General features: G+C 54.5%; 1 protein-coding gene across 1 annotated transcript in view; it reads right to left on the reverse strand.

Moving 5' to 3' along the window:
* The window catches only part of tanc2a (tetratricopeptide repeat, ankyrin repeat and coiled-coil containing 2a), a 27,455-nt gene extending 17,421 nt beyond the window's left edge, over positions 1 to 10,034 (reverse strand). Inside the window, 6 exon segments of the mRNA XM_077010137.1 lie at positions 2,280 to 2,405; positions 6,152 to 6,362; positions 6,364 to 6,398; positions 6,883 to 7,060; positions 9,893 to 9,946; positions 9,948 to 10,034. Of these exon segments, the coding sequence (XP_076866252.1) occupies positions 2,280 to 2,405; positions 6,152 to 6,362; positions 6,364 to 6,398; positions 6,883 to 7,060; positions 9,893 to 9,946; positions 9,948 to 9,980 (637 nt within the window). The 5' untranslated portion in view covers positions 9,981 to 10,034.
* Positions 10,035 to 12,034: the final 2,000 nt, after the last annotated feature.

Here is a 12,034-nt window from a genome sequence, read left to right on the forward strand (position 1 = left end):
TGACTCTCCGATGTCTGAATGAAAATATCACTGGAACTTCAGCTCAGGGTTGAAATGAGTCGAAACCCAGTAATCGGAAACTAAACAACTGCAATTATCATTAGTAGCAGTAGAATTGTTATTATTAATATTGTTCATGTTGTTGGTGGTGTTTGAATGAACTGAAATCATGATTATGCAAATAACATGCTTAATATTCATCGTGTTTGTTCTCATATGCATTCCATGAAACGTTCTCAATTAATCCTTTGAATAATCCTCATAATACATATTTAACATTCATCACTGTAATCCTCCACACTTTCATGATCATACAACATACATATGCATAACCACAACCCTGATCAGTCAGAATGCACACTCATCTAGATTATCTGCTTCAGTTATATTATAATTATTTTAGTGAATGTTATCTTTTTTGCATATGCATAATCAATCATATCTGTATATGTAAATGAGTAGAGGTAAACAAGGTGGAGCAAAACAGCCCTTATAGGAATTTGTGTATAAGATGGGGGCGCTAGCATTAGTACAGGGAGGGAGAGAGAGAGAGGGAGAGAGAGGGAGGGAGAGAGGAAGGAAGAGAGAGGGAGAAGAAAGAATAAGACAGCGACAAACTGAGATGAAGACACAGTAAGAGATGGAACTGAGACGGATAAAGAGAGGGAGGGAGAGACACTGGGAAAATAGATAAAGAGTAAGAAAGAGTAAGAGTGTGTGAGTGAAGAGAGGGGGACAGTGTGAGGGAGTGATGGAGGGAGAGGGGGTGGAGAAAATGACAAAAACACTGTTCTGTGCTGCTACGCTTCCTGCGAGCCGAGCTGTCTGTTCTTTCATCCTTACGTAGGGCTGCTGGACGTGCGTCTCTGAATCTGCATGTGGGAGACGTGTGTAATGTCTCTGTGTCTCCTGGTGTTGTGTCCGGTGTGTTGCGCAGGCCTGCGTGAGCGAGTTTGAGCGGTGCCAGAACTGTGCGTGTGGCGTTGTGTACGTCTCCACATAAACAAGCAGTTCCAGTCCTACAGTGGACGTCAGCTCAGGGGAACTGCTTGCTCCGGGAGACTGCGATAACTTGCCGATCGCCACGGAGATCACGTGACCCACCTGCTAACGCTAACGCTAACAGTGACTCAGCACTCCAGGACAAAGATAATGGGGTAAACGGGCCAGAGCTGAAACGTGACTCCACATCAGAGAGGCCACGGAGACCCCCACCCCCACGCTCCCCCACACTCCCCCGCCCACCTCCACCCCCGCGCTCCCCAAACTCCCCCACCCACCTCCACCTTTACACTCCCCTGCCCACCTCCACCTTTACACTCCCCTGCCCACCTCCACCCCCGCACTCCCCCGCCCACCTCCACCTTTACACTCCCCCACCCACCTCCACCCCCGCACTCCCCCCGCCCACCTCCACCTTTACACTCCTCCACCCACATCCACCTTTACACTCCCCCACCCACCTCCACCCCCGCGCTCCCCCACACTCCCCCACCCACCTCCACCTTTACACTCCTCCACCCACATCCAGCCCCACACTCCCCCGCCCACCTCCACCCCCACACTCCCCCGCCAACCTCCTCCTTTACACTCCTCCACCCCCACACTCCCCCACCCACATCCACCCCCACACTCCCCCGCACACCTCCACCCCCACACTCCCCCGCCCACCTCCACCTTTACACTCCTCCACCCACATCCACCTTTACACTCCCCCACCCACATCCACCCCCACACTCCCCCGCACACCTCCACCCCCACACTCCCCCGCACACCTCCACCCCCACACTCCCCCACCCACCTCCACCCCCGCGCTCCCCCACACTCCCCCACCCACCTCCACCCCCGCACTCCCCCACACTCCCCCACCCACCTCCACCCCCACACTCCCCCACCCACCTCCACCCCCGCACTCCTCCACCCCCACACTCCCCCACCCACCTCCACCCCCACACTCCCCCACCCACCTCCACCCCCGCACTCCTCCACCCCCACACTCCCCCGCACACCTCCACCCCCACACTCCCCCACCCACCTCCACCCCCGCACTCCCCCACACTCCCCCACCCACCTCCACCCCCACACTCCCCCACCCACCTCCACCCCCGCACTCCTCCACCCCCACACTCCCCCACCCACCTCCACCCCCGCACTCCTCCACCCCCACACTCCCCCACCCACCTCCACCCCCGCGCTCCCCCACACTCCCCCACCCACCTCCACCCCCGCACTCCTCCACCCCCACACTCCCCCGCACACCTCCACACTCCTCCACCCACCTCTCAGGTCCTGGCCGGGGCGTGCGGCCCCAGAGTTCTGGCGTGGCATGCGCAGAGAGGTCCGCAGGGGGGCCTGGCGCTGCTCGTCCAGGTAGGCCAGGTCCTCCAGGTGCGCCGAACTGGTGGCTGGGGGGGGCAGAGACAGGGGAAAGAAAGAGAAGATGTTAAAAGTTCAAACCCTTCAAACATTAAGGTGTTTTTTGCCAATCTTGTGTTTAAAACAGTAATGCAGTTTGGCATCAAAAGAGAGTGAAGGTCCCAGCGTGGAGCTTTTAAAACACGCCTGACCTGCCTGGACACGGATCTGCGTGTTCAAGCATCTAAAGGTCCAGCTAATCCAGCACGTTCTCGCATATCTGTAGTTCTGTGTCAGGAATGACCCACGCAAGCAGGAGTGAGGTCGCCGAACCGGGCCACTCAGCAACGGACCTGCCCCAGAAAACACCTGACACAAGGCAAACACCCCGCAGAGGCGCTCGAGTGAGCACGTTCTTACCACGCTGAAGATGCCCGCTCACGGGTGACCAGGAAGACGAGCAGACTACAGAGGTTGAGGGTGCTCGCCACATGCCATCGCACGCCTGAGAGAGTCAGCACTGTGAATTTGTGCTGGTGGGTGGGTGTGTGTGTGTGTGTGTGTGTGTGTGTGTGTGTGTGTGAAAACGACGAGGAAGTCCATCTGGTCATGGCACAGACCAAAACAACTCAGTATCACTTCCTTCCCCACCGGAAAAGCACATGCAAGCTTTTGTGTGTGTGTGTGTGTGTGTGTGCGCGCATTCAAGCTCTTCCCGTGTGTGTGTGTGTGTGTGTGTGTGTGTGAGAGGAAATGCGACTCTAGGCACCAACACTCATACATTCACAAAAACGCCTTATTCTCCCAGTCCTCCCACGAGGACATTACCTCTTCTTTCCACTAGGGGGCAGAACACTGGAGTCCTCACACCACCCCCCTCTGAAACTCACTCCAACTTCAGCCCGTCAGGAGTGTGTGTGTGTGTGTGTGTGTGTGTGTGTGTGTGTGTGTGTGTGTGTGTGAGAGAGAGAGAGGATGACTGAAACAATGGGGCAGGTGGTAGGAAGGACAGAGATGGCAAACTCATGCTTCAGCCAGTGAAGACTGAATTGGAGCGGAGACACATATTGTGGGGGAGACACTGGCATGAACTCTCCTGGAGTTTGGATCATTACTTCAAAGTACTGAGAGAGAGAGAGACACACACACACGCACACACACACATACGCACACACACACGCACACACAAAGACAGAGTTGTGACAGTTTACACTGGGCCTGCTCCCTTTCAGTAGCTGGGCAGTGAAGAAGTGCACTTCCCGTCCGGCACTTCAAGTCCCCTTAAATATAGCTCCCTACACAGGCAGCCTCCACCTGGCTCTGAACTGCGTGCAGCCCCGTGGAGGACACAGAGAGGCACAGTGACTGTGGACGTGCAGCGAGATCTCCCTGAGGCTGAAGATACAGCAGCACTGAGCAACGGAGACGAGATGGAGATAACGGGGTCAGAATGGAGGCAGACAGACAGACGGGGGAAGACAGACAGAGAGGACAGATGGGGGAAGACAGACGGGGAAGACACAGTAAAGCAAAGGCAGGAAAACAGGAAGATGGCGTGTGAAGCCTGTCCTGAGTCTCCTCAGAGCTGTGCAGAAAAGTCTGAAGTACAGCATTCCTGTCTCTCTCTCTCTCTCTCTCTCTCTCTCTCTCTCTCTCTCACACACACACACACACACACACACGCGCATCTTTCTCTCTCCCTTTCTTCCTCTCTCTCTCCCTCAAACTTCCCCTCTCTTTGATTCTCTCCAACGTCTCTCTCTCCCTCTCTATGAAGACGAGTTGAGGTCTGAGGGAATCTACCACCTTCTGTGGGTCTGCCTAGGCTGGAGTGTGTGGGGCGGGGCCAGGAGTGTGTGGGGCGGGGTCAGGACTGTGTGGGGCGAGGTCAGGAGTGTGTGGGGCGAGGTCAGGAGTGTGTGGGGCGGGGTCAGGAGTGTGTGGGGCGGGGTCAGGAGTGTGTGGGGCGGGGTCAGGAGTGTGGGGGGCGGGGTCAGGAGTGTGTGGGGCGGGGCAGGAAACCCAGAGGATCAATGCTTCATCTACTGACCAAGCCACACTGTACCAACCTAAAAAGCCCTACAGTACTGTAGTAAACGGCATCAAGTGGATTAAAGGGGAGAAAACACTGACGTTAGCGTCCAAAACTCTCTCACTCTTGCACACACACACACCCGCACACACACAGTGGGCTCGTTATTTCAGTGATTTATTCACTGCAGTTCATTTCACAATAAGCATGAAGCTGACAGCAGTACCTCTCAGTCCCTCTCCTGTATTTCTTTATGTTTCTATAATCTAACTCACATTTCTCACTTCTCCCCCTCACCCGGCCGCTGGTCTCTCCCCCTCACCCGGCCGCAGGTCTCTCCCCCTCACCCGGCCGCAGGTCTCTCTCCCTCTCACCCGGCCGCAGGTCTCTCTCCCTCACCCGGCCGCAGGTCTCTCTCCCTCACCCGGCCGCAGGTCTCTCTCCCTCACCCGGCCGCTGGTCTCTCTCCCTCACCCGGCCGCAGGTCTCTCCCCCTCACCCGGCCGCAGGTCTCTCCCCCTCACCCGGCCGCTGGTCTCTCCCCCTCACCCGGCCGCTGGTCTCTCTCCCTCTCACCCGGCCGCTGGTCTCTCCCCCTCACCCGGCCGCTGGTCTCTCCCCCTCACCCGGCCGCTGGTCTCTCTCCCTCTCACCCGGCCCGCAGGTCTCTCTCCCTCTCACCCGGCCGCAGGTCTCTCTCCCTCTCACCCGGCCGCTGGTCTCTCTCCCTCTCACCCGGCCGCTGGTCTCTCCCCCTCACCCGGCCGCAGGTCTCTCCCCCTCACCCGGCCGCAGGTCTCTCCCCCTCACCCGGCCGCTGGTCTCTCTCCCTCTCACCCGGCCGCAGGTCTCTCCCCCTCACCCGGCCGCAGGTCTCTCCCCCTCACCCCGGCCGCAGGTCTCTCCCCCCTCACCCGGCCGCAGGTCTCTCCCCCCTCACCCGGCCGCTGGTCTCTCCCCCTCACCCGGCCGCTGGTCTCTCCCCCTCACCCGGCCGCTGGTCTCTCTCCCTCTCACCCGGCCGCTGGTCTCTCTCCCTCACCCGGCCGCTGGTCTCTCCCCCTCACCCAGCCGCTGGTCTCTCCCCCTCACCCAGCCGCTGGTCTCTCCCCCCTCACCCAGCCGCTGGTCTCTCCCCCCTCACCCAGCCGCTGGTCTCTCTCCCTCACCCAGCCGCTGGTCTCTCTCCCTCACCCAGCCGCTGGTCTCTCCCCCTCACCCAGCCGCTGGTCTCTCCCCCCTCACCCAGCCGCTGGTCTCTCCCCCTCACCCAGCCGCTGGTCTCTCCCCCTCACCCAGCCGCTGGTCTTTCTCTTGTTTTGCCACATCCATGTGTTGAGTGCTGAAACCCGTCCGCATCACCTGTTCTACTGCACCTTCTCCCAGGTGACATGTCAAACGTGGTACCAGCCACAGTCACTGCATCTTCCCATACAAACATCTCCCAGAGCCCTGGATCTGTATTCCGGATGGGCCAGCGTTCACACACACGCCAGCGTTCACACACACGCCAGCGCTCACACACACGCCAGCGCTCACATACACGCCAGCGCTCACACACACGCCGACAGTCTTTTCGTCACTGAATCACTCAACATCTTTGGTCATTGGAATAACAACATCTCACCATCAACCATCAAACCTGTGTGTGTGTGTGTGTGTGTGTGTGTGTGTGTGTGTGTGTGTGTGTGTTTGCACAAGTATGTTACTGAACTTTGTACTACTCCAAACCCTGACCAATCAGATGAGGAGACAGCCACTCACCTGCCACAGAATTGGGGCGGGGCATGAGGTAGAGCGGGATGGAGTGGGCGGAGTTTGAGGCGGAGTGTTCCAGGCTTCTCTCTGGGATCTTGTTGAGACTGTACGTGGAGGCCGCCATGTTCTCGTCCACGCGGTACAAGAAGCAGTCCGCCGCCTTGGGAGGGGGCCACAACTTGAGGCCCCCACGACACCCATCCACCTGCTTGCCACCCCCGGTCAGCACTCTCAGAGTAACTGGTCAGTGTGGCTGGCGGGGACACAGAACATAGAACACAGCAGTAACACAAGATGTGTTCAGCAGTACCACATGGCCACAGCCAGTGGTGTAAATGGGATGATGTCTGACCGTACTAGTCAACAGTATTGACCAGAGGGTTTCCTTTAAGGACCTCGGTTCCAACCAATCAGGATGTCTGTAATCAAATATGCTGATCGCGGGACCTCAAGGTCTCATCTTACTTTACTTTACATCTTACTTTACTTTACATATTACCTTACTTTACATCTTACTTTACTTTACATATTACCTTACTTTACATCTTACTTTACATATTACCTTACTTTACATCTTACTTTACATATTACCTTACTTTACATCTTACCTTACTTTACATCTTACTTTACTTTACATCTTACTTTACTTTACATCTTACTTTACTTTACATCTTACTTTACTTTGCCGGCAGGTGTGATGGCGGTGTGGTTAGTCACAGAATCCCTTCTATAATCACCTATGATCCCGCTGTCTCTGCTCTCCAGGGTGGAGGTGGGGCTGGTGATGCAGCCGTAGGCGCCCACACTACCCGGGCCACCAGGGGGCAGCGTGGAGCAGGGGCTGCCAGCAGGGGGTGATGCTGAGCTGCTGGCCAGGCTGGAGCAGGGACTGATCCTCTGAGTGACGGATACCACCTGTACGGGGGTGGGGGGGTTGACAACGGGTTGGGTTAGTTGCTAGGTGCGGTCTGTTTAATGCTCTTATAAGCAAGTTCACACTACGAGGGGTGTGAACTTTTGTTCATGGATAAAATGTTACGGTGCATTTGTGAACAGATCCTGTGAAGGTAATTGGTGTTACTGTGCCTCCCGAGGCTCTTGTGTGTGTGTGTGTGTGTGTGTGTATGTGCATGTTTCTTTCTGTTCTTCTCTGAGACAGTCTTGTTTAGTCCGACCTGCTACCTACACCATATCTCCACCATACCTCCACGTTTCTGAACACCACATATGATTTAACTTCCCCATACAGTCCCTCAAATTGACCACAGTACATTATAATACTGAGGCATATGGTATGATTTAAACAGCAACAGCATTCTCACACACGCACGCACGCCCGCCCCCGCACGCACGCACGCACGCACGCACGCACGCACGCACGCACGCACACACGCCACACACACACACACGCACACACACACACACACACACACACACACACACACACACACAGTGAAGGGACCCAGTGCTGACGAGCTCTAAGTGATTCACTCTCCCGTCTTTATGCTGAGATCTGCACAGTTGGGCAAAATGGTCTTTGGCCTTTATGGATTTTTCCAGTGCAATTGAACGTTACGTAACTGGAGACACTGTAATTCACTTAATGAAATCCCAGTTGAAAGGAGAGCAAATGCAACAGCACTGAGACGTTAGTGAGCTGCAGTCTCGTCTCCAACATCTCAGCGAGAAATCGAGACGGCAAGAGAGACGGTGGGAGAGACTGAGGGAGGGATAGCGGGTGAAACGTGACGGGGTGGTGAGAGAAGGAAGAGAGAAGAAGGGAAGAAAGAAAAAAGAAAGAACGTGTACAGAGAGGGAGGGAGAAAAGGAGAGGGAATGAAGGTCAGAGGGTTTGTGCGGGGTTCTCGGCTGACAGGACCACAGGACTGCAGTTCTGGATTAATGATGATGTAATGGATCGAGCCGTGTTGGGAGGCGTGTCCAGAAGCCCCTCCTCCATGCCGTCTGGCTACGCCCCCAGCCCCTGAGCGAGCGAACTGACACAGCATGCTGCGTGGAGGACACGCCCACACAGACGCTGAGCGAAGGACACGCCCCCAACACAGACGCTGAGCTGACTGCTTCTCATCTCCGCCACCAGCCTTGCACCGCCCACTTCATCGACAGAAGGCGTAACCAACATTATATCTCAACAACTTCCAGAAATTGGACTCACATTGGTGACCCCATCTCCCTCTCCTGTGCCATCTAAACGCCATCAGCAGAATACTAATGTTGGTGCGGAACAGATCGGCCACCAGACTCCCAGTATACGGAAGGAGATACAGTAGAAGCTGGGATGTTTGGTACTCGCCGAGCTGGAGGAACCCAGTTACACCTGCATCCCAGTTCAGATCCCAGAACCAGCCAGTGGTCCATGCTGTGTTTGGATCGGCTTCTCCCTCTGGGCCAGCTTTCTCCACACGGACGGCGTGTGCTTCAGGGAAGACAGGGCTGGTGCACAACCATCCCCCATCTCAGCTGTCCGGCCGCAGTAGCCTGGCAGAGCAGAGATGCTGCCTAACGCAGCCTGTGGTTGGGGGGGAGGGGCCTCAGCAGTAGCAACCAGGCCTAGGGAAGCCCCGCCCCTCTGAGGCAGAGCAACCGTCAGCCCAGCCAATCAGAGGCTGTATATTACAGCTCTCAGTTTGCTCAAGCAGATGTACGTCCTCTCCCGCAATTCCTCCGTCAGGATCACGGCGGAAACGGGCATGACCTCGTGAAGGCATCCCAGCAGGAACGAACACCCTGGCCGCAGACCCACGAGGCATTTCTGAGGGTACGAGTACGCAGAACACACACCGGTGGAGCGGGCCGTCCGTAACCCGCGCCAGGGCCCTCGGCTTGCTCTCCGCAACACGGTCGCAGTCGCTGCCAAATCAGAGGCCGTGTTTCACAACACCCACTCCACTGCTTGGCGCCCGTATGCCATCTACAGCACGGACACCGTGAAGAACACGGCATTAAGAACGCAGACATATGCTTTAGGTTGGAGCCAACACGCAGCACAGTGATCCATAAGGAGGCACATGTGTGTAATGCAGACGTGTGTGCGTGAGAATACGACCTGCCCTCTCCTGTTCTCAGGGGACAGGAGGGAGAAGACAGGTGTGTACGGGACATGTACGTAACCTCCACCACAGATATCTAGTTCATATTGACCTCTTGGACATGTGCAGTTACCCTACACTGCCATCGCACCATGTGATCTCTGTCATGTGATCTCCGTCCTGCCCCAGTCAGTGAGCTCCCGACAAGATCACCACTTAAGATGAAGCTATATGTGTTTTTTCTTCAGAAATCCAGAGGGCATACCATGTATTTTTGGTCACTGAGGTTACAATTAGGGTTAACTATTCTTAGTGCCTATAGGTAGGTATATGGTATAAAGGTATAAACACAGTGTGTGTGTGTGTGTGTGTGTGTGTGTGTGTGTGTGTGTGTGTGTGTGTGTGTGTGTGTTCGTGGTTGTGTGTGTGTATGTGTGTGTGTGTGTGTATGTGTGTGTTCCGTGGTTGTGTGTGTGTGTGTGTGTGTGTGTGTGTGTGTGTGTGTGTGTGTATGTGTGTGTGTGTGTGTATGTGTGTGTGTGTGTGTGTGGTGTGTGTGTATGTGTGTGTGTGTGTGTGTGTGTGTGTGTGTGTATGTGTGTGTGTGTGTGTGTGTGTGTGTGTGTGTATGTGTGTGTGTGTATGTGTGTGTGTGTATGTGTGTGTCTGTGTGTGTGTGTGTGTGTGCAGCCCTCACCTGGCTCTCGTCGTGCTCCTGCATGTACGGGGTTCCAGCTGGGTCTTCTGCCACTCCGGTCTCCCAGCAGGAAGCCCAACCGTGTCATCAGGGTGTGGGCCGCCTCGTCCACCGTTGGGGGGGGGCCCAGTTCCTGAGCACCCTCCCCTACACACACAGGTGTGCACACACAAGCACAGAAAAGGGGAGGGAGGGAGGGAGAGAGAGAGAGAGAGAGAGAGAGAGAGAGAGAGAGAGAGAGAGAGAGATATTTTTATTTATATTTATACTTCAACCACAACATATGAGCTAGACGCCATATTGCAGCCAGGGCAGACCTGGCAGAATGAACAGGCGAGCGGCAGACATGAGTAAATGATCACAGAGCCACAGGGATGTGTGTGACGGACTACTGAAACACCTGGGTTCACGCAAACACCCAGCACAGCATCCAAGACCCATGCTCTTCTGTGTGCTTTGGTCTTCTGACATGTAAAATACTGCAGTGTATGTTATCAATCAACAAAAGTACACATTTATTTAAAAGCAGAAATCCATGTAGGCTCAAGGGAACTGAAGAGGTTGGTGCCTTCTTTATGTTTTGACGTTCATGTGGAGTATCTGAATTATGAGACATATTTTCTTTACCAGAGCGCCACCACAGAAATAAGTAGGACAACGGTCATCACGCAAGGCACATTAATCATGACCAGCTCCAAGCGGCCTGCGCTCCCAGACAGAGCTGGATTTAGTACAGCTTCCTCACTGGACTCAGAGCAGTTTGCTTCCTGAGATTCAGAACACTTTGCCTGTTGGGTTTGGAATAGATTCAGTGCCAGATTCAGAATAGTTTCTTTACTATATTCGGAACAGTTTCCTCCGTTGAATCTGAAATGGTTTTCCTGCTTGATTCAGAAGTTTCCTTGCTGGATTCAGAAGGTTTTCCCTGTTGGGTCAGCAGGAGCTTTACAGACTCGCTGTGCTCACTAGTCTGTGCCCGATAGTCTGTGCCCGATAGTCTGTGCTAGCTAGTCTGTGCTAGCTAGTCTGTGCCCGCTAGTCTGTGCTAGCTAGTCTGTGCTAGCTAGTCTGTGCCCGCTAGTCTGTGCTAGCTAGTCTGTGCCCGCTAGTCTGTGCCCGCTAGTCTGCGCCATAGTCCCTCCCCTGCTTGTCCTTCCACAGGCTGGGCCGTGTCTGAGATTAAAGGGGACTTGTACAATACAGAAACAGAGCCAACCACACAGTTTAGTCCACGACTAACACAGGCCTCATTACAGGCTGGGCGTCACCCCTGAACGGCCTCACCCTGCCACAGCCACCAACTTCAAAACACACCCCCCCCAGTGTCTCACCACAGTCCTAGAAAAAGAGGAGTGTGTGAGTGTGTGTTTGGAGTTACACACGCGAGCACACGCACTGACACACATGCACCCTGAGAAAAGATCCTAGATTAAGCACGAGGCAAACTTCCGGAAGTGAGATCTCCTATGGAGGTAGCAGTTACCTACGGAGAGAAGAGCTTTCTGTGGATTAGCCCCCCCCACGCTGAACACCACAGGTACGTGAAGCAGAGCAGAATAGTCTCACTTAACAATAATACTGCAGGAGAGGAGAGGAGAGAAGGAGAGAGGTGTGGAGGAGAGGACCTCTCTTCTGAGATCTGCTGTCTTTCTCTTCAGGAGTCAGGAGTTCCTCACACAGTTCAGTACCTGTGCCAGATGGAGGCCACAGTAGTGAACGATTACAGCGCTAACAAGGTTTCTCTACAAGAGCAAACCAAACAAAGGCAAAAAACAAAACAAAAAAAATGAAAACGTTCACTCCAACACATCTCACTCTGCCCACCCAAACTTGTGAATATGTACACACTTCACATTTGTTTGGTAGAGTGTAAACTAGGGAGTCATGTGTTTGGTAGAGCGTAAACTAGGGAGTCGTGTGTTTGGTAGAGCTGTAAACTAGGGAGTCGTGTGTTTGGTAGAGTGTAAACTAGGGAGTCGTGTGTTTGGTAGAGTGTAAACTAGGGAGTCGTGTGTTTGGTAGAGTGTAAACTAGGGAGTCGTGTGTTTGGTAGAGTGTAAACTAGGGAGTCGTGTGTTTTGGTAGAGTGTAAAACTAGGGAGTCATGTGTTTGGTAGAGTGTAAACTAGGGTGTCCATGTGT

The sequence above is a fragment of the Brachyhypopomus gauderio genome, chromosome 6, assembly GCF_052324685.1.
Source record: "Brachyhypopomus gauderio isolate BG-103 chromosome 6, BGAUD_0.2, whole genome shotgun sequence".
Taxonomy (NCBI): Eukaryota; Metazoa; Chordata; class Actinopteri; order Gymnotiformes; family Hypopomidae; genus Brachyhypopomus; species Brachyhypopomus gauderio.